Consider the following 22,718-nt stretch of genomic DNA (forward strand, 5'->3'; position numbering starts at 1 on the left):
CACTGGGGACAGGTTATGTTCTCTGCCAGCCTCTTTCCATCCCCATGTATTGTATACTGATTAGTTGTTGGCTCACCTGTGGAGGTATCCTCAGGAGGCTTATATCAAGAGTTTGATATAAGACACTGGCCTGTCCCTGCAGTACTTTGCTGGGAAATCCCATTCAAGTTGGAGCCCAGGGCCTGGCTTCATTGGGCTGCTTTGGACTGGCCAGCTCAGTGGAAAAATTGAACTGCTGTGCTACAGTTGTCTGTAGCTGGTGGGATTAGGACAACTACAGAGCATAAGCCTTGATCCCTGACTTGAAAGGTAAAGCTCTACTGGGACTTCAGTGGGGAGCGCCCAGAGTGGCACCTAAATTTGCCCAACAGCATGTGATGAAAGCTCCTGTGAGGGTTTAACTACTCCAGTGAGTCTCTAAAGCACAGTGATGACAAAAAGACACTTCCTCCTGCTGTCTCTCTGCTCATTTCCTAAGTGCTGTGAGATTTTCCAGGTCAGCCAGGAATTCTCTAGTGAGTCAAATCAACAGTCATGCATCCCAAAGGATGGAGGATATGTGTGCAGAATGTGCCCGTGATTGAAGACTGAGAGAGAGCATCATAGAGTGCTTACATCAGGACAGCTACCACAGACTGTGGCTGTGGTCCCAGGACCACAGTCCTATAGCAGCCCCTTGTTGACCAGATACGCTATGAGATGGGGCTGTGTCCATTTATTCATGTCTTGCTTAGAATGAGACAGAGCAGGAAGGTTGGAAAATGTTCTTGCTAGACATTGGTGGCACACACCTTTAATCCCAGCACTCAGGAGGCAGATCTCCTGTGTGAGTTCGAGGCCAACTTGGTCTACAGAATGAGATCCAGGGCTACACAGAGAAATTCTGTCTCAAAAAACAAAAAAACAAAACAAGTAAATAAAAAGTTCTTAAAAGTTCTCCGAAAGGCCAACATCCTTTTTTCCTAGTTAGTATCAGTGAGCCCTATGCATGCCCATAAAAGCAGGAAATGGCTGATTAGCAAATGACCCAGGGTCTGGGTTTCAATCCCGGCTCCCATTTAGACGATAATTAGGGCTTTTGTGCCTCAGTTTCCCTATCTATCAGGTGAAAATGATACTAGAAGCTACCTCACAGAGAACAATTGAGTTTTGTGAGTGACAGTTTATCATTATAGTGTTTATAGGCCATCCAGTGAGACTGCAACCGTGAGATTGATGGTGTGTCTTCTGTGATGGCAACCACAACTTCATACAGTACACATAGAACTGTATGCCACAAGCACAGTGTGGAAACCCTGGGGATAACTGGAGAAAGGGGCCTTGGGAAAGGAGTTTCTGAAGTTGGGCCTGTGGTTAAAGCACAGTTAGGTAGATATGAGAGGTGAAGAGGGGGTGTTTTCATGATGCCTTCAGGAATGTGTGGGAGTGATCAGCAGAGCTTCAGTTTGTTTATTCATTCACCTAGTTTTTGATTTACTGCCTGTTCATCATACTGGACTATAGATTCACAATAGAACAAAGTACATCTGAGAAGCCACTGTGCACATGAATCCCTTCTGGTCTGTCACCAGAATCAACAGAAGCCAGCTGTTAAGCTGGCGGAGGGCACTAGAGTAGGACTACATGGCACAGAGCTGCCTGCTAGGTTCATATTTTGGCCCTGCCACTTGATCCTCATGAATCTTGGGCAAATGTATGCCTCAGATACAAGAAACTCTGATACTTTGTCAACTGTGGATGCATAGAGCTGCTCAGGGATGCTGCTGTGAGTGTAGAGGGGTCAGGCCCTAACGTTAGAGTGGAGCTCACAAACTCTTACTGAGGACCTGTTTTCCTACACAGCTGTCTGGAGTATGCATTCTCTCATCTTTCCTCCTTCATCCATCCTACGTTCCTTCCTTATAGTATCTTGTCCTGATCCCTCTTTGATCCCCAGAATAGCTCCTGTTCTCCCTGCAGTGTGCTGGCTCTGACCGTACCACTGTCCTCACACTTGGAATGACTTGTTCCTCAGTTACATTCTCACTGAATGGTTTGTAACCACCATAATGTTAAACTGTCATTCACATTCCCTTTCCATATAATACATAGTATTCACCGAATGAATCCATGAATAAACAGATTTATTAATGCAGTGTAAAAGCCATTTAAGAAACTGCTACCATTAAAGTCTCTTTCTAAATTTGATTGCATGGTCAGTGGTTTAGTATTTCAGGTCCTCTGACCACATGGTGGTTTTTACCAATCTGGGAAGGTAGCTGGGTGTCCAGGTGGAAGCTGCTTGTTTTTTAAAGCTGTGGCTCGTTCTCAGAGCTTCTCAGCAGGAGCATGGAAGCTGACAGTCTTGGTGGCAGATGTGCAGAGTCCTCACAGGCAGCAGGAACATTAAAGACTGTGTGTCACTATGCACGTTTCATTCACTTCAGCATTGTTATCTGGCTCAATCAGCTGTCCCAGCCATACCCTAGAATAAAGCACAAACCAGGCAGCCTTTAGGAAACAGGTTGAAAACCCAGAAATACGTCTAGAAGTTTGTAACATTTTTTTAAGATCCTTAAAGAAATCTTTGTGGCTCCAAAGGTAGCTCCCTCTGCCGAGAAATCTGTCTCCAGCGCCTTTGCTTCTGAGGTTGGTAGCTTTCAGAAAGACTGCAATGCAGCGGTTAGCAAAGCCCTGTTAATATGGAAGCCACCCGCTTCCCTTCACACTGCTGCCTGCTGCCTCTGAGCTGAAGGAGGAGATGGTGGGTCTAATATGCCTCAGGACCCTCGGTTCTGTGATTAGATGCAGGCGATTTTGTGAGTGCCTTGGCTAGTACAGGCTTGTCCTGCAGCAGCTCTTAGTTTCTGGTGCAGTGGGCTTCCCTCAGATGTGAAACTGAAGATGCCTTTGCAGTTTGTGCCTGATATTTTGGTTTTCATCTATGAGTTCAGATGGTGGGTTATACAAAGGTAAGGGACTTTAAAAAGCATGCATTTGTATATTTTAAGTATTTATGAATATCCAAAATCAAAGTAAATTATGATTTGAATAGCTCTCCACTGAATCTTAGAAATAAAACTTTGTATCTTGTTAATGACAGTTCTGACATTTGAAGAATTGTCTTATTTATTGTGAAGTAATATCCTCTAATGAATTACTCGGGGTGTTCTTTAAAAAGGGTTTGCTTTTCCTTTGACTTTCTAATAAACAAGCTTGAATCTTAGACATACGGATTATAACATATTTGTTTTTTTTAAACAATGAAAATTTCATTGATCTGGCATAAAATACTTCATTTTTCTGGCAGAGGATATATCATCAGCCATATGATGATAGATGATGAAATCCAGTTCCTTGAATTCTTATTTTTTCTTATATGAGCATTTTCTCAAGTGTGGAGCTCTGTGCTTATGCATAGGATGAGCTGGGTACTACTGTCAGCTGGTCCTCTTTGTTTATCTAAGAGGGAGGCTAAATCCAAACTCAGATTGGTTTTGCTATAAATTGGTGACCCAAAAATGCATTGAATGCTTCATGGTTGTTAATTTTATATGTCCAACACCAAGAAATATAATGTCAGGGTTACCATGGCAACCGCATGTGTTCTGAAAAGCCTGTGAATGGGCTCTGAACCTCCTGGCATTTTAACTGAGATTTTCCAGCTGAGAGCCTGCATACATGATCAGTGTAAATAAATTCAGCTCTCTATGGAAAGCACATCCTTTCTCTGTGCTTACCAGAGTTGGCTACCCTGCTCAGCTCTTTCTCTGGTGACATCTACCTTGTTTCTTGGTTCCTGGTCACAGACTATGGTTGAAAGACTGTTTTTAGCCTCAGGTTGGAGAGCCATCTCACCACAATCAGCCAGTGGGCCATGTAGAATGGGGCTGAAAATGCCTGGTAATCCCCATCCTGAACTGTACTTGTAACTTCATGTCCTGATGTGGTGTGGTGTCTTGGCAGAGCTTTCTGTCTATGTGAAGAACTTCTTTCCCGAAGTTTCCAGGTTCCAGAGCCTGACTTCCTCTTAGATTGGAAGTTGTGGTGGTTGGTTTGGGGAAAGGGGCCCAGTGATCAATCTTGTGAAAATTTTAAAGGAAGATCCATGGCTTCATTATCAAAGGATTGCTGGCAGCATTTATAGCTAGTTCATTCCTCAAGCTGAGCGTGGTGGCACCTTTAATCACAGCATTCAGGAGGCAGAGGCTGGCAGCTCTCTGTGAATTCGAGGCCAGCCTGGTCTATACAGTAAGTTCCAAGCCAGCCATAGCTACAAAGAACTCTCAGACAGCAAAAAGGCAGTCTTCCATATACATTTAAAGCACATTGCAGGCTTTTTGGAGACAGGGTCTTGCTTTAAAGCCCCAGTGTGCTTGAACTTATTACCTATACCTGTCTGGTCTAGAACTCAGAATTATATGGTGTAACTTTTAATTTGAAGATAGGTTATTCTTTGAGTTACTTATTAGTGGATGTATTGCTGTGACTTACCTATGGGCCTCATTTAGGAACTTTGTCTAATTCTATCCCTTTATTTTCAGATGAAGAAACTGAGGCCCAAAGAAGTATTCCACTTGATTGGGATCCCAGAATAGATCAGAACCAGGTCCACTATCAGAAACCTGCTCCTGGCTCCTGGCTGTCTGATCCCCTGAGGTTCATTTCTGACAGACAAGGTTTGCTATAAGTTAATATACTTTTTCTTTTGTTTTCCTTTTGTCATAAAATGGGTCTTTCATAATTTCAGGTCTCTAACTTAGAGCTTTTAATTAAAAACATTAAATTTCCACGTTTCTTTTTTTTTCTTGCATCTTTTATGAGCTTCTCTTTGGTGTGCAGATAATGATATGTTCATGGGAAGGACATGGCGGCTGCCCTGCGTACCACCTGCTGTGATGGGAGCTGTGAGCAGCCATGTACTCCAGCTAAATCCTGAATTGAGGATCTGGGGAGATGGCTCAGTTGGTACAGTGCTTACCATGCAGGCATGAGGACCTGAGTTTGAATCCCCATGCCCTAAGTGCCAAGGCTTGTGGGGAGAAGGGAGAGGTAGATACCAGGAGAGTCCCCAGAGCTTGCTGGTTAGTGAGTATACCAAATCAGCAAGCTCCAGGTTTAGTAAGAGACTTAGTGTTAAAATTTGGGGTAGAGAATGTCAGGTGGTGGTGGCACATGCCTTTGATCCCAGCACTTGGCAGAGGCAGGAAGATCTCTGAGTTCGAGGCCAGCCTGGTCCACAGAGTGAGTTCCAGGACAGCCAGGGCTACACAGAGGGACCCTGTCTTGAAAAATCAAAAAGGAAAAAAAATGAGGTGGAGAATGATAGGATAAGACACTTGATGTCAACCTCTTGCCGCCAAGACACAGACACACACTCTCACGATCTGACTTGACACCTGTATTAAAAAGTGGTGCAAGAGAGAAAGACGCTAAGCAATAGAGGTCACATGGAGGGGATTTTTATTAGGGAAAAGGGAAGGGGAGGCCGAGACCGGCCTCCAGACAGGAGCAGCAGAAGAGAAGAGAGGGAGAGACAGACAGACAGAGAAAGATGGGAACATAGTGAATGTGCACAGCAGGTGCTCTTAGTGGCTGCAGCTGAGGACATACCCTGTCAGAACCCAAGGGCAGGCCAGTACAGATGCCTGAGTACTAACAATGACACCACATGTAAGGCAGAATGACATAATGATAGTAGGTTCAATCAATCAATTTATTTATTTTTGGTTTTTCAAGACAGGGTTTCTCTATGTAACATCCTTAGCTATCCTGAAACTTCCTCTGTAGACCAGGCTGGCCTTGAACTCACAGAGATCCACTTGCTTCTGCCTCTTAAGTGCTGGGATTAAAGCTGTGCGCCACTACCACCAAGCTCAATTTATTACAAGTAGTAAGAGGTTTCCTTCTCAGAAGCTGAAATGCAAATTGATTTTCCAGTCTGGTTATGGTTAACCCTGGTTTTTAATTTTTTAGTGTTCAAAGAAAACTCAGGGGGCTGGAGAGATGGCTCAGCGGTTAAGAGCATTGCCTGCTCTTCCAAAGGTCCTGAGTTCAATTCCCAGCAACCACTTGGTGGCTCACAACCATCTTTAATGAGGTCTGGTGCCCTCTTCTGGCCTTCAGGCATACAAACAGAAAGAATATTGTCTATATAATAAATAAACAAATGAATAAATAAATTTTAAAAAGAGAAAACTCAGATTTTTGTTTAGGTCACTTAAAGTGTAGATTGTATTATTTTCTTTTCTGTCTCTCTCTTTCTCTTTGCTTTGCTTTTTCTTTCTTTCTTTTATTTAAAAAAAAAAAAACAATAAACAGGGTCTCTTCATGTAGCCCTATACATCCTAGAACTCTCTGTAGACCAGGCTGGTGTTAAACTCGCAGAGATGTCTCTGCTTCTCCATTGCGGGAATTAAAGGTGTACACCACCATACTGGGTTTCTTCTCCTTAAAAAACAAAAAAATTATTCTTTTATTTCTATTTTCATTTTCTTTGTATGAGCAGAGTTGTGAATGGTTGTGAGCTGCCACTGGGTACCAAATCCCAAGTCTCTGAAAGAGCAGTAGTGCTCTTCATCACTGAGTTGTCTCCCCACCCCTTTCTTCTTTCTCTGCTGCTGTACCTTTATTCACTGAGCCATCTTATTGGCCCAAAATGTATTTTTTAATAGCAGAATTCATATAGTGTAAACTCTTGTTATGCAGTGGTATACAGTGTTGGTGTGTTCACAGTTGTTCAGAATCCTATTTAATTTTAGAACACTTTCATCAACCTGAAGTCATAAACGCTTAATTTGTTCAACAGACAAATAGGAATGAAAGCCAGCATCATGGCACATCATGTTTAACCGTGGTCCCGTATGCCTTACCTATAGGCGCAAAGTCAAACTGAAGAGTGAAATAGTAACCTATGGCTGCAGTGGCTTTTCTGCTGCGCTTCAGAAGCACTTCTTAGGTGAATAAGAGTTTATATTGAGGCTCTGGTGAAAGGTGAGCTGTAAACTAGATTTTTGAGGAGGAGGACGTCGATTTTGATAGGACAGAGATCGCACTACAGACAGAAGGACATCTGTGGCAGATCTTCCTGTCAAATGAAAATAGTTTGTGTATAATGTACCTACATAATTTTCATTTGCCATGTGTGCATGTTCCTGTCTTGTCCTCCCTGTGCCCCTTTATTCCCACACATGCCTGTTTAAAAGATCACATCATAGGGAATAGTAAAGGCAAGGTTCAAAAAGGAAAGATCTGGTCTTAGATAGGATCAGTGGGATTAGCATCATTTGTCTGTAAAGGCCACTTAAATATTTGTGAGTCAGTGCTGTGTGTCTGCCTCTGCGAGACTGGGTCTAGTACTAGAGGTGTATTTTACACTAAGAATAAATTCAGTAGCAAAATCTTACTAAGATTCTGAGGAGGAAAATGCAGTAACTGAAGGATAGTTTCTTGACTTGTAAAAAAAAAAAAAATAGAGATGTGAGCCAAGCGTGGAGGCACACAGTTTTGATCCCAGTATTATTCAGGAGACAGAATCAGATAGCTCTCTATGAGTTTGAGGTGAGCTTGGTCTATATATGAGTTCCTGGCTACATAGTGACACCTTGTCTCAAGAAATAAGAGGCTAAGCCAATGTAATGCTGCATGCCTTTACTCCTGGCATTCATGAGACAGTTGCAGATAGATCTCTGAGTTTGAGATCAACCTGGGCTACATAGTTCCAGGGCAACCAGAGCTACATTGTGAGAGCTTGTCTCGAAAAAACAAACAAACAAAACCAAAGAGGAGAGGATGAAATTAAACTCAACAGGCAATTTAACTTTTCATGGTTAGATAAAACTACATATGTTACAGAATGATGTTTCATAAGCAGATTCATTGTTTAAACCTTTTGAAAGTGTCTAGACCCTCTGGTTGAGGAGCACCTCCTTTTTGTGTATTCCTCAACTGATGGCCTCTGTTCAGCTGGAGGAGAAAAGTCATAAGAATCATAGCTGACATTTCTCTAACAAAATAGGGGTTTATAAAAGAAAAGCAGAGGAAGTTGATTTTCTTGCCTCTAATCCTGCGTGTCACACTTTCTTTTGTTTGTAATGTATAGACTTAACAAATAGTGGACGTTTGTGTAGAAATGATCAGAGATCATGATCTGGTAGAATAAACTGAATGAGACCAAAGGAGACTTGTATATTCAAGTCCTGCTTGGCCTCTATGTGGAGCATTGTCTCTTCCTGCCCCCACAGCGTGCTTTGTACTGTCTTAGGAGGACCTGCTATCAGTTGAAGTAGGCCTGAGACTTTGAGTGGGGATGGGGCTTTAAAGTAGTGTTTACAGTTTACGTGGCCTGCCTTGGGGGCGAGGAATTGTGGTTTCTGTGAATCACTGTAGGGGAGTAAAGGCAAAGGACAAGAGGTCAGAGAAGATTTTGAGGCATTTTTTTGTAGCCCTTGTCTGTACCTTTCAGTTCAGAGGACTCAGCAGCCTAGAGAACCAGACTTTGGACTGCCCTTCTTTAGTTTGTGTGATGGTTTGAAGGAAAATGGCCCCCAGAGGGAATGGTAATATTAGGAGGTATGACCTTTTTGGAGGAAGTGTGTCATATGTGGGGGTGGGCTTTGAGGTTTCTTTTGCTCAATCGTAGCTCAATATGACAGTCAGTTGACTTCCTGTTGCCTGCAAAGTGTAGCACTCTCAGTTCCAGCACCACATCTGCCTGCAGGCCATCTTGCTCCCTATCCTGATGATAGTGGACTGAACCTCGGAAACTGTAAGTGAGCCATCCCAATTAAATGTTTTCTTTATAAGAGTTGCCATGATCATGATATCCCTTCACAGCAATTAAAAACCTTACTAAGACAGGCTGTACAATTTCTGTGAAACATCTACCATAGCATTAAAACCATGTCCCTACTGGAGAGATGGCTCAGTGGTTAAGAGCACTGACTGCTCTTCCAGAGGTCCTGAGTTCAATTCCCAGCAACTACGTCATGACTTACAACCATCTATAATGAGATTTGGTGCCCTCTTCTGGTTTGTGTATATGTAATAAATAAAGAAATCTTAAAACAAAACAAACAAACAAATAACAAAAAAGTCCCTATACTTAGCGGGCTGATTTAAATTATTAAAAAAATAATTGGGCTGGGTGATGGTGGTGAACACCTTTAATTCCAGCACTCGGGAGGCAGAGGCAGGCGGATCTCTGTGAGTTTGAGACCAGCCTGGTCTACAAGAGCTAGTTCCACGACAGGCTCCAAAGCAACACAGAGAAACCCTGTCTCGAAAAACCAAAAAAGCCCGTGAGATCTTGTTTGCCACACCATGAAAAGTTACCTCTGATACGCCAAACTGTAGAAGACACTCAAGCCTTGGTGATAGTCTTGATGGACACCTCCTGCCCAGCCTGTCTGGCCCTAGGCTATGTGCTGCCCATATGAGGATGCCCTTTCTCTCAGACCTAGTTATATGGTCTGCTGTCCAGAATACCAGAGATTTGCTTGACTTAGGACTTTAATGTGCGGTTCTTCAGCAGTGCTTCCCTCTTTCTGAAGAAAGTACTGCTACCGTTGTCATCATGTTCAGTGTGACCACTAGAGTTGCTGTCTCTGAACAAATTGTTTCCTACTTTCAAATTTGCTCATCAAAAATTCTATTGGTAGTATTAACTTAGAACGGGTTTTTAATATATGATTTGTTTTAAAATGCCTTTAATCCCAGGGGGCAGGAGGATTTATGTGCGTTTGAGGCTAACATGGTCTACATAGAGTTCCAGGACAGCCAGGTGGGACCTTGTCTCAAAAAACAGACACTTGCTACCTCCTGCCCCTCACTAGGACGGATGAGTTGGCACATTATTCTGAGCACTGATTTGGGTTCCTCCAGCATCACCACCATGAACAAGGTTCAGTAACTTTGGCTGGAGGCCAGGTTCAGCCATGTGAAATTTTCCTAGGCAGCTGCAGACTCAAAACAGTTCTGTTTTCAGAATGTTAAAAATGACCCTCTGTCGGGCGGTGGTGGCACGTGCTTTTAATCCCAGCACTTTGGAGGCAGAGGCAGGCAGATCTCTGAGTTTGAGGCCAGCATTTCTATAAGAGCTAGTTCCAGGACAGCTAGGACTGTTACACAGAGAAACCCTGTTTTGTAAAAACAACAATAACACAAAACAACAGCAACAACAAAAAGACCGTCTGGGGGCTAGAGAGATGGCTCAGTGGTTAAGAGCACTGGTTTTTTTTTTTTTCTTCCAGAGGACCTAAATTCAATTCCCAGCATCCATATGGTGGCTCAAAATCATCTACAATGAGATCTGGTGCCCAATTCTGACATGCATGCATACATGGATGCAAAATGTTCTATACATAATAAATAAATCAGTCTTTTAAAGAAAATGACCCTTTGTTAACTGGTATTAACTGGAGTGTCTTCTTCTACAAGTCCCCTCAGTCCCCAGAAAGTCTGCTCCTTTTTGTAGTCACATTCTTCAGAGGTTTCTCAAAGCACTTTTCATGACCCAGTGACTATGAAGAGAACTAAATTTGAAGTCTGTACGAAAAGCTTCCTATAACACACATGCCACAACATACAATCTCAGTCTTTAACATTACCCCTCTGAATTTTCATGGAGTTCTGTTTTACACGGCTTAACTATTTTATATACACTGGCTACAGCATACAATAAAACAGCATACCAAAAAGTTAAAGAAAATCAAAACAAAATCAAGAAAACCAACTATATTTCACCTTTAATAAAGATTTTGTTTGGGTTGGTTTTCCAAGACAGGGTTTCTTTTTATAGCCCTGGCTGTACTGGAACTTGCTCTGTAGACCTGGGGTGGGGACTGGCCTCAAACTCACAAAGATCCCCCTGCCTCTGCCTCTCAAGTGCTAGGATTACTGGGGTTAAAGGCATGCAATATCACTGCCCATCAGTAAAGATAATTTTAAAATGCCATTTAGTATCTGAAAGTCATTTAGCATAGATGTTTCATTTTGTGTTTGGGAAAGATGTGAGATATCTTTCCTCCCCTTTTATGGAGAGAGGTGTGGGGGAAATGGGGAGGTGTATACAGATGCATGTGCACAGGTATGTCCATGTGGAAGCCAGAGGAGGATGCCATGTGTCTTCCTCCATCACCCTCTGCTTTACTCTCCAGAAACAGGGTTTCTCACTGAACCTGAAACTCTGTATTTTGCCCAAGCTGGTTGGTCAGCAAACTCTGGAATTTGCCATTGGTAGGGGTGGATTACAGGCATGTGTGACCATACCCAATTTTTTATGTGGCTACTGGGGCTTCAAACTCAGATTTTCATGCTGCCAAAGCAAACACTTTTATCCATTAAGCTTTCCCCAGCCCCGAGAAGTAGCCTTTTAACAAGAACATTTTTAAAGCTCAACCTTTCCAATTTGCCTAATCACTTATGAAGCACTGTGTGCATGTCCTGCACTTACACACACACACACACATGCACGCACACACTGATATAAAACACATGCTTCATAAAATGAGATGTTTAATACTGAGCCACATTTACTTTTTCTTACTCCATTTACCTGTGTCTATTATTTTCAGATCTGAGGAGTAGAGAAAATGATTAATTTTTGTCTATCCTTTTGATTATGGCATTAATGTCCTCTTGGGGAGATCTTCCCTATAGCCCTATGCATAGAAATCACTGCTCTATATATTTTATATCTCTTGTCTTGGGGTTTCTTTCTAGTTTTTGGTTTTTTTTTTTTTTTTTTTTTTTTTTGGTTTTGGTTTTTCAAGGCAAAGTTTCTCTGTATAACAGCCCTATTTGTCCTTGAACTAGCTCTTGTAAACCAGGTTGGCCTTGAACTCATAGAGATCAGCTTGCCTCTGCCTCCTTAGTGTTGGGATTAAAGCATGGGCGCCACCACTACATGGCCCTGTTTTAGGGTTTCTATTGCCAAGAAGAGACACCATGACCACTGCAAATCTTATAAAGGAAAACATTTAATTAGTGTGGCTTACAGTTTAGAGATTTAGTCCATTATCATTATGACAGGGTACAACGACTGACTTACAGACAGACATGGTGCTTGAGAAGGAGCTGAAAGATCTATTTCTTGATCTTCAGGCAACAGGAAGTGGTCTGAATGTCACATTGAGCGAAGCTTGAGCAAAGGAAATCTTTTTTTTTTAATTTTTTAAAATATTTATTTATTTATTATTCTGTCTGCTTGTATGCCTGAAGGCCAGAAGAGAGCAAAGGAAATCTTAAAGCCCACCCTGACCTGACACACTTCCTCCAGTATAACCGCACCTACTCCAATAGTGCCATTCCCTGTGGGCCAAGCATTTAAACACCTGAGTCTATGAGGGTCATACCTAATTCAAACCACATCTCCCTTTGGTAGTTTTCATGTCTTAAACCTCGAGCCTGGACTGTCCTCCTTCTTAGCCTGATAGTTGGTGAATGCAGGGCCTCTGTCCTTATTCTCTTCTCCTTCATAGTGCCCAGCATGGACATCAGACAAATTAGGGTGTCTTGAAGTCTATGTTAATCCTTTCCTTAATAAGATTTTCTCAGAGGTTTTTAGGTTCAGCCAAGAAATCTTTTCCCCATGACCAACTTTACTAGTTTTCTGAACTATTGATAGCTTCAATTTTTCTTCCCCTTTTTAGAATAAATGACCTTTTATGTTCCAAGTGGGCCCTTTCTTGTTAGTCTTCCCTTGTGTTTGCATTTAAATGTAAAGATGGAAAGAATGAAGTAGTGGTTTGTTTTTTTGTTTTGAAAACTAGTAAAACCTGCCCCAGTGCTTTTGGCATTCTGATGTACAGACAAATCTTTTAAGGTTGTTTTCGTCTAAGTGCTAGACCAGGGAAAGAGTGTTGGCATTCAAAAGTAGTGGATGCTAAGTTCCCTGCCAGTGTTTGGCTTGCTTGCCAGCCTACATGTGAAAGGTGGGATTGACTGTGACCACAGTGCTTTTTGTGCTGGCTGTCTTCCAGGTATGCCCTGTACACTGGGTCTTTCCTAGACTTGCTTAGTAACTGTCTAACCTATCTTCAAAGTTCCCCCCTTATTTTTCAGCAAGATTTATTAATGTAGCTATTTTATTTGTATAAGGAATATTGACAGAATATTTGAAAACTTCTTTTGTGCTATGCCTTACAAAAATAAATTATATAGAAAATATGTGGGATTCGGATGAAATTTTCTTGTTTATTCAGTGGAATTAGGAGTTGAGAATATTGGAAAATGAGATGGCTGATTTCATATGTGTAGTTATTCTATAAAACCAAGACAGTAAGTTTACCCGTCTATTTGTTTAAAATTGAATTGATATGCTTGGAGACTGGGCACTAAGAACTTTCACTAGTCAGTAAATTGACTTGGTGTCAGTGCTTCAGATGGCTGTTTGGTGTTCCTCATACTGTATTATAAATTATTACCTGTGATGATTTGAATAAGAATCACCCTCACAGGCTCATAATATTTGATGCTTAGTAACTAGGAAGTAACACTGTTTGAAAGGATTATAAAGATTAGGAGGCTTGGGGGTGGGCTTTGAGGTTTCAAAAGCCCACACTGGGCCTGGTGTCTGTCTGTCTATCTGCGCGCTCTCTCGCTCTCTCTCTCTCTCTCTCTCTCTCTCTCTCTCTCTCTCTCTCTCTCTCTCTCTTTTTCTCTCTCTCTTCCTGCCTGCGGATCAGGATGTAGCTCTCAATTACTTCTCCAGGGCCATGCCTGCTCCCATGCTGCCCACAATGATGATAATGGGCTAAGCCTCTGAAACTGTAAGCAAGCACCCAATTAAATACTTTTAAGATTTCCGTGGTCATGGTGTCTCTTCATGGCAATGGAACAGTAACTAAAACATTACCTAAATTCAGCCTGACTGCATTTTGCTTTTTTTGCACCCATGCTTTTTGTGCATCTATTTCATGGTTATAGGAAAGTTTAAATTCTCTTAGTGCTGTCTTGTCTACAAAGTGTTTTTTTACAAAACTAATTTTTATCCATTTGATGATTGCCTTTGATTGATACAGTAGGAACACGCACATACACATGTGACAATTTGTAGCACGATTAATAAAAACTCAGAGTCAGAAATTGGGATTCATCTGAAGGTCATAAAAGCAAAACAGCCAACCACTGGCTCTTACCTCTACCTCAGTTTGAAATGGTGATCTTGCCTCCAGGAATCTCAGAATGAGACTGTGTCTGTGAGCTGTCTCCTCCCATCTTATATTTCTCTTAGGGCTGGGATTAAAGGCATTCACCACTGGGTTAAAGGCACACACTACCTGGTTTCTAAGGCAAACTAGTGTGATCGCTTGGATTAAAGGTGTGTGTCACTACTGCCTGGTCTGTAAGGCTGACCAGTGGGGATGTTTTACTCTCTGATCTTCAGGCAAGCTTTAGTTATTAAAATACAAATGAAATATCACTACAACTATTGATGGCAATTGATGGGGACATTTTCTGTTTCCCAGACATCACTGAGAAGAAAGTATTGATAATTGTTGTTAGCATTGGTCTTAATTTTACTTAATGGGAGACTTATTCCTGGAGACTTCCATTTGTACTGTGATGAAATAATGGGACTAGGTCTCTGCCAGATCCAGGGGAGGTAAATAGTATAGAATTTAAGGGGGCACCAAAATAATTGGTAATTGAAATTAATGATATTTTAATGTAATACTTTTAAAAATCAAATTAAGGGCTAGAGATATGGGTCAGAGGTTAACAGCAGTGGCTGTTCTTCCACAGGTCCTGAGTTCAGTTCTCAGCACCCACATGGTGGCTCACAACCGTCTATAATGAGATCTGGTGCCCTCTTCTGGCCTGCAGGCAGACATGCAAACAGAACATAATAAATAAATCCTTTTTTAAAATCAAATTGAAATATGTGGTGAAAAATAAATTTTAGGTAAATATAATATTGGTATTGATTGTTTTTCCTCATACAGCACAGTGACTAGTGCTGTATTTAAAATTTTATATGTTGTTCCCTAGTGTCCTCCCATTAATTTTGATGTTCTCTATCATTGTACATTTTCCCCATTCTCTTAAAATTTGTGCCTAAGGCAAGTCTTCTATTTCACCCAAAACCAGAACAACTTAGAAACCATTTAAACAACTTAGAAACCAGGCAGAATATGTAAAAAGAATTTTCTGACATTTGTGCAGGGTAAATTAGGACTGTGTCCCCTGAAACAGGGAACCAGGTGGACAAGCACACAGTACCCAGCTCATTAACTAGAGCAGGCACTGCGTGATTTCCTGTATAAAGGGCAACAAGCACTCGTACTGGGCTTGTGGAACCTCTTGGTTTCTGTCGTGACCATTCTGTTCTCACTTGTGCTTCCAAAAGCACGAATGTAATCAAACAAGTATAGATTTGTTCCAACAAAACTTTATTATAAAAGCAGCAGCAGGTTGGATTTGGCCTTCAGGTAGCTTTTTACCTGGTTTAGAGGCAGAGTCTCCACACATCAGGTAAGGGGGAAAAGGCCAGAGTCCAGCAACCTCACTAGAATGACAAAGCAGATCAAATTTGGGGAAAGGGAAGCTGCTTAGAACTGCAGGGATCTGCACAATGACCCCAAAGTCTTGCCTGGGTTATCATATACACAGCAGACATACCTCAAAGCCGGAAAGAGCAGACTGTCACATAAGTCTGGGAATATGTTCTAGGATTGCCTTTCATTGTTAGTGGGATGCAGAGCAGCTTTTCACCCAGGTTGATGTGTAGCTAGCTCAGCAGTCTATAACCTGTAGGAGGCTGTAGCCCTAAAGTAAGTTGCTTCTGATTTTTCTCTAGCCAAGTCTAGGTAATGTATCTGTATTCCAAGAACAAAGCCCAGAAACTTGAAAAGGTACGGTAAGGGCTGGGGCTGGGGCACAATGGAAGAGAGAGTGCTTAGTGTAGATGGGACTTTGAGTTTGATTCCAGCCACTATGGAAAAACTCAACAAGAACAAAAGAGAGAGAATTATAGAGAAAATTGGCAAAATTTCATGGTATTGGGGGCAAGGAGCATAGCTCAGCGGTACATTGCTTACCCAGTGTGCATGAGGTGTTCAGTCACCAGGACTCCAAGAGAGAGGATAGGACAGTAAAATCCAGTATTTAGTAGTGTGTAAAAGTAATTAGTGGGGTATGGAGATGACTTAGTGCTTGTTTCTTTAGAGGAGTCAGTCCCCAGCATCCGTGTTACAACTCACTAGGACCTGTATGTCCAGTTCCAGGGGATCCAACATTCTTTTCTGTGTGCACATGGTACACATATACATAAGGCAAATCATGTACACACATAATATAAATGAATACTAAAATTTTTTTTAGAAAAAAAGGGACTGATCTTAAGTATTTGGCTTATGAGTTAAGTAATGAAAGAAAAAAAACCTTAATTCCAAACATTAACTGTTAGTTTTCTTTTTTTTTTTTTTTTTTTTTTTTTTTTTTTTTTTTTTTTTTTTTTTTNTTTTAATTTTCGAGACAGGGTTTCTCCGTAGCTTTTGGTTCCTGTCCTGGAACTAGCTCTTGTAGACCTCTTGTAGCTCACAGAGATCCGCCTGCCTCTGCCTCCCGAGTGCTGGGATTAAAGGCGTGTGCCACCACCACCCGGCAACTGTTAGTTTTTTACACAGCACAAAGCTCTTTCTAAAATGAAGAGAGATTTTCAGCCAAGAAAAGCTAACCCAAGGACCTAGGACTCCATAGCACACACAGCCTAGGTTCCAATCCCAGACTCAACCCAAGAAGAAAACAAAAATATCTGTCTGGCATGGTGCCTATAACTTGAGCACAGAAGAAACTGAGGCAGGAAGATTACATACAGTTTGAACCTGGTTTACATAGTGAGACACTATCTTAAAGAGAAAAATAAGAAAACCCCAATAACTAAAAAGAGAAACTAACAGAACTTATTGCCAGCAGAATTACACTTGAGAAAATACCAAAGGACGTTCAGATAGAAGAGGACAGTGTGGAAGCTTTTGTAAAAGAATAATAGGAACTCAAAATGCTCCATCATGGGCTCATTTTACTTCAAGTAACTTTTGAAAAATTAACTATTAAAGGTGAAAAATAAAATGTATTTTGGAAGTTATAATACTTGTGTGATAAAATAAATAATAACAGAAAAAGACGGAAGGAAGAAAATGCAAGTATGGAGTTCATAAGGTTTTATTTGTTTTGTTTTTGTTTTTTGTGCAATAGTTTATATGTAACTTAGACTGGTATGAAGTCTGTGATCCTCCAGTCTCAGCTTCCTGAATGCTGGGATTAAAGGCATGTGCCACACTATGCCTAGCTATGTAGATATGCATAGCTATGTAAGAACTATGTAAGATTCTATACTGTGAAAAATCGAAGATGTATGTTATATCAGGGAAATATTCTTTCAGGGAAAAATTTTGTCAGCATCAGAAATATACAGTGGGATAACACCACATAACACAGGCCAAAGTATGATAATATAAATATCTTTTTTTATTCTAAGGTTATTTATTTATTATTTGTACAACATTCCTTCCATGTATGCCTGTATGCCAGAAGAGGGCGCCAGATCTCATTATAGATGGCTGTGAGCCACCATGTGGTTGCTGGGAATTGAACTCAGGATCTCTGGAAGAGCAGTCAGTGCTCTTAACCTCTGAGCCATTTCTCCAGCCCCAATATAAATATCTTTATGCCATCACTTTTAACAAATGAAAACAATTGTCAAGTTTTACTCAAGGAGAGATATAATCTGTATGTTTATTAAGGAGCTTATATTAAGGCTAGTAAGATACCAGAGCAGGTGAAAGCCGAGGACCTCAAGCCTAAGGACTGGAGTGCAGCCTCTGGGATTCACGTGATCAAGTCGACAGCCAACTTTGCAAGCTGTCCTCTGACTTCACACGTGCATCCATATACATTCAGCAAATAAATAAATAAAAATTTAAAAGAAACTTTACAATTTTTTAAAAAGAAAAAATGTTGAAAAAGAACTTAGTTTATTTAAAATACCTAAAAGAAGACTATACATTATTTTACTGACAAATTACACTAAATGTTTAAGAGAAAGAATGTTGGGGCTGGAGAAGACAGTTCAGTGGTTAAGAGCAGTTGTCGCTCTTGCAGAGGACCTGGGTTCAGTTCCCAACACCCTCATGATGGCTCATGACCATCTATATATAACTAATTCTAGGGGAGCCAATGTCCTCTTCAGACCTCTACTGGCACTAGACATGTACAAAGTGCCTGTACACCCATGCAGGCAGAACATTCATAACAAAAGTAAATCTAAAAATAAGAGAAAATATTAATTGGACAAAAGCTTTTTTATAAAATGAAGTAGAATATATTTTCTAATCAGTTCTGCAAAGCTGGCACTATCCTAATTACAAAACCAGACAAAACATAATGAAGACAAACTTCCATGAAAGATCTATAAATCAAAGAAAAATCCCTCATACATTTGGCAAATCAAATCTATATAACAACAGATAAAGAGGTTACTTCATAATGACCAGAAAAAGTTTTAACTCCAGAATGAAAGGTTAGTTTAACATTGGAAAATCCATTATGGTCAACTGGGGTAATAGAGCAAAGAGAAATGCCACAGTGATGTAGAAATGAAAAATAGAAAACACAGAAGGCAGAAGACAGATAAAATGGTGCCTCACGTGTAAGTGAAGACAGGAGGGAGAAGAAGGGAAGGAGATGGGTGGCTGGGTACAGAAGTATCTTGGAAAGGTAATAGTTGAAAATGGAAAATGCTAGACTTAAGGCAGAAGGATCAGGAGTTCAAGGTTGTTCTCAGCTACATAGCTGAGTTAGAGACCAGTGTGAGCTACACAAGACCCTGTCTCAACAGTGCAAAAGTTCAGCATCTAACAGATAAATGACTGTCACATAAGGCGTAATGGTTTGCAGGGTTTGAACACATAGACAGGTGCACAGAGGGAACAGTGGACATGTGAGTAAAGCTGACAGCTTACAGTTTTGTCATCCAGAAGAGTAAGATTTTGCAAATGTTGGGCCTTGATAAGTCACCGTTCATGCTATAGTTTCTAAATAATAAAGAAAAGAAAGAGATTATTTAACTTGATGATTTAGGAGCAGGGACAGGAGTGGTACCTAATCCCAAAAAAGACAATAGGAGCCCCTTTTAAAGAGCAGATTGAAACCCAAATATGAGTAATCACTTCTGGTATAAGTGGATCAAGTGTTCCAGTTAAAAGATAAAAGTATTAGGGCAGACCAGACGGCTCAGAAGTTAAGAGCAGTGGATGCTCTTCTAAGGTTTTGAGTTTAATTCCCAGCAACCACATACATGGTGGTTCCTAACCATTTATAATGGTATCGGATGCCCTCTTCTGGTGTGCAGGCATACATTCAGACATAGCACTCATATATAGAATATAAATCTTAAAAAATATTTTAAAATATAAAAATATTAAATTGGAATTCTAAGAAATTTAAGTTAGTGCTGCTCACTAGGACCCTTGAGGGCATAAGGATTCAGAAATGTTACAACTGAAACAAAGAAAAACATACTACACAGATACCAACCAGATGCACAATTGTATAAAATCAGATAAAATGCACAGCATAGCAGACACAGTAATGTGGGCAGGGGTCTCAAATATAGCAACAGCTTTTAATATGTTAATATCCTGTGACATAGAGATGTGTGTATGTGGACAAGTATGCCACAGAAAGCATGTGATCATAGGACAGCTTTGGATTTGTTCTCTTCTCCTACCCTTATGTAGACTCCAGGGACCACAACTTATGCCATCAAATACCTTTATTTACCCTGAGACTTTTCACCAGCCCAGTCCGGTTTTTTTTTTTATCATCTTTAAGAGCCTTGGCGTACTCTGCAGGATTGTCTGGGGAAGAGAGAATCTACATGTGTGAGGTTAGATCTGAAAGCAACATAAGTTTTGCGTATGCCTACATTTTATTAGCAGAACTTGGCTCATAAACCAACAGACAGGACTGTGTGTTAGTCAGTGGCATGTACCTGTGTGACCATCAGGCTGAGGAAATTATTTGGGGACATATTAAGCTTTCCACAGTTTGTAATTATAAAGATTTCAATTCAGAGGAAAACTAATTATAAACTTAGATAAACCTAACAGCATAACTTGAGAATGGTCAAATAGACATTGACAGCAGTTCTAAGAAAAGTGAACACATAACACAGTGAAGATTTTGAACATAGCTACAATTGATGGAACAAATAAGCAAAAACAAACAAACAAAAGTTTGGAAGGATATCCAAAAAAAAGTATGCGGCCACTTAGTCAGCAGGATTAATACACCCAATGAGTTCCATTCAAAAAGTGAGCAACAGAGGTCCTCTCAAACTCTTCTTCTAGGAGTGCAAATTATTATAGCTGCTGTGAGAAATACTGGGCTTTCTGTAGAAGATATTGAATTTCATACTTGCCTGATAAAGCAGTCACTCTTCTAGATGGATATGTACACCTAGGTACCTGTGTGTGTGAGGTAGATTAGCAGAAAGGTCTTCTGAGGTTCATATTTGCTCTTAATCAGGCATCTTGGACCAAGGACTGGATAGCCAAGTTATGTATTTTTATTCCAATATTACATGGTAATGGAAACAAGCCGTAGCTGCAGCAACAACAGTGTAGAACAACAAAATGCAAAAATGAGAATATAAACAACAAAGCCAGTCGGGGTGGAGCACACCTTTAATCTCAGTTCTTTGGAGGCAGAGGCAGACAGATCTTTTTGAGATTGAAGCCAGCCTGATGTACAGAGAGAGAATATGAGTCTATTTATATAAAATTCAGAAGCAAGTAAAAATAAGAAAGAAAAGAAAACCGTAGTATGTTCTAGGGTTGTTTACCTGGATTTTAACTGTAGTGAGAAAAGCAAAGAACTACAACCATAAAAGTTAAGTTTCTTTTTTTTTCTTTATTTATTTTTTAGTTTTCAAGACCGCATTTCTCCCTTTAGCCCATGCTTTCCCGGAATTTACTCTGTATACCAGGATGGCCTTAAATTCCCTGAGATCTGCCTTCTTGAGTGCTGGGATTTAATGTGTACACCACCACTACCCAGCCAAAGTAGTGGTTTCTTGGAGGTTACAGAATCATTGCATTCAGAGCAAAGTATTTAATATTTCTGGAGTTCTGGCAGCACTCCATTACCTGACCAGGGTGGTACTAGGCTCACTGTGTAATAACGATGGTAACACTGTGTGAATGTTACCTCAACTTTGCTATGTTTATGTAATAATTTAGCATAAAAGAAACAAAGGAAAAAAGAATCAAACTTTATAATGCATGGTGTGATCTTTAAAGTATAGAAAAATCATAGTACATGTCCATATAGAATGATTAAAAATATTTATCGTGAACTTTCATTTTATAAAAATGTATGCTCTGGAATTCTGTATTTTAGAGCTTTTAACATTTTCCAGCTGCTTTAAAGCTGACCAGGCCTTCTTCTTGATTCTCAGGTACAAGATCCCCATTACTTGAAGGGTAAGGTTGGCACTGCTCAACGTCTTGTGGAAGCTTCTCCTTCACTCCTAGCCTCCCCGAACCTCCTTACAGCATATGACACAGGTATGCTGTTAGAAATTTTTAATATGGGCAGACTTCTTTTTTAAACTGTTACCTTTTTGCTTTGCATAAAAATAAGATAGTTCCAAAACATGCTGAACTTGCTGGCTTTTAGCCATAGCAGTTTCCTTTTTAGACAGTTGTTGAAAGACCTGGGTTTGTTTTGTTTTTGACTGCATCTAGCTTTATTTTCTCTCTTTTTTAAAAAAAAAAACAAAAACAAAAACTCGTGTGTGTGTCTGTATTTGTGTGTGTGTTTTGGGGTTTGTGCACAGAATGCAGGACATCTTGTGAAGTCGTGTGTGTGTGTGTGTGTGTGTGTGTGTGTGTGTGTGTGTTGGGGGTTGTGCATCAGAATGCAGGACGTCTGTGAAGTCCAGAAGAGGGTATAAAGATAACTTGGAGCTTGGAAGTACAGGCACTTGTGAGTTGCCTGAAATGGGTGCTGGGATCCAAACTCAGGACCCTTTTAAAAGCTCTTAACTGCTGAGCCATCTCTTCAGCCCTCTTTCAGTTTTTTAAAGCCAGCATTAAACTGTGATCACAATGGACAGGACCTCTGGGGCTAAAGGATGATTTAATAACTTCAGCAAACAAGATTAGCGGCCTTGCTGCCTTGCCAGGCCCACTCTGAAAGTTCTTTCTCTGCATCTCACCACAGAAGCATGCCTTCTGACGGCCTGCTGGCCACTGCTCCACATGGGACTGTGCCTTTGCCTTCTTAACCGTCTTACAATAGGGACTTGAAAGGGGGAAAATACTGTTCTAATCTCTTATTTGTGATTGAAAAAAATAAAAAAGGAAAGGACATGACTATTTCTAGTATGGTGATGATTGAGTGACATTTTATACTTGGAATTAAGAACCCATAATATGTTACAACATTAAGATAAATACAAAAAGGGTTTGAAGTATTTGGTATTTGCAAATTGAAAGTTAATACATGGCTACTTTTGATCAGTTAAAAAGTAGCCAGAAAACTGTCATTTAAGTTTCCTTTCTAAACCCAGCAGCATCACAGTGTCACCCCCACCCCATAGTTAACAGTTCTTTCTGTCTGTGAAGTAGGATAGTAGCCAATAAGTCTCCTCAGTCATTGTAATCTTCTCCACCCAGGTTCACTGGAGTTTTTGTGCTGTGAATTTCAGGCTGGTTGTACTGTCATGAGAG

The 22,718-nt window shown here is 40.6% G+C and overlaps 1 protein-coding gene across 4 annotated transcripts in view; it reads left to right on the top strand.

The window, feature by feature from the left end:
• The window catches only part of Traf3 (TNF receptor associated factor 3), a 100,416-nt gene that overhangs the window by 33,110 nt on the left and 44,588 nt on the right, over positions 1 to 22,718 (top strand). For 3 of the 4 annotated variants that reach the window (XM_050154710.1, XM_050154711.1, XM_050154712.1), the window contains 2 exons: positions 4,524 to 4,658; positions 21,443 to 21,551. Coding sequence is in view for 1 of the 4 variants with exons in the window: in XM_050154709.1 (XP_050010666.1) it covers positions 4,524 to 4,658 (135 nt within the window). In the remaining 3 variants the exon portion in view is untranslated. The remainder of the gene's footprint in view (positions 1 to 4,523; positions 4,659 to 21,442; positions 21,552 to 22,718) is intronic. The other variant, XM_050154709.1, reaches the window with a different exon arrangement.

The sequence above is a fragment of the Alexandromys fortis genome, unplaced genomic scaffold (genome assembly GCF_014885135.2).
Source record: "Alexandromys fortis isolate MF-2015 unplaced genomic scaffold, M_Fortis_MF-2015_v1.1 scaffold_91, whole genome shotgun sequence".
In the NCBI taxonomy this organism is placed as follows: domain Eukaryota; kingdom Metazoa; phylum Chordata; class Mammalia; order Rodentia; family Cricetidae; genus Alexandromys; species Alexandromys fortis.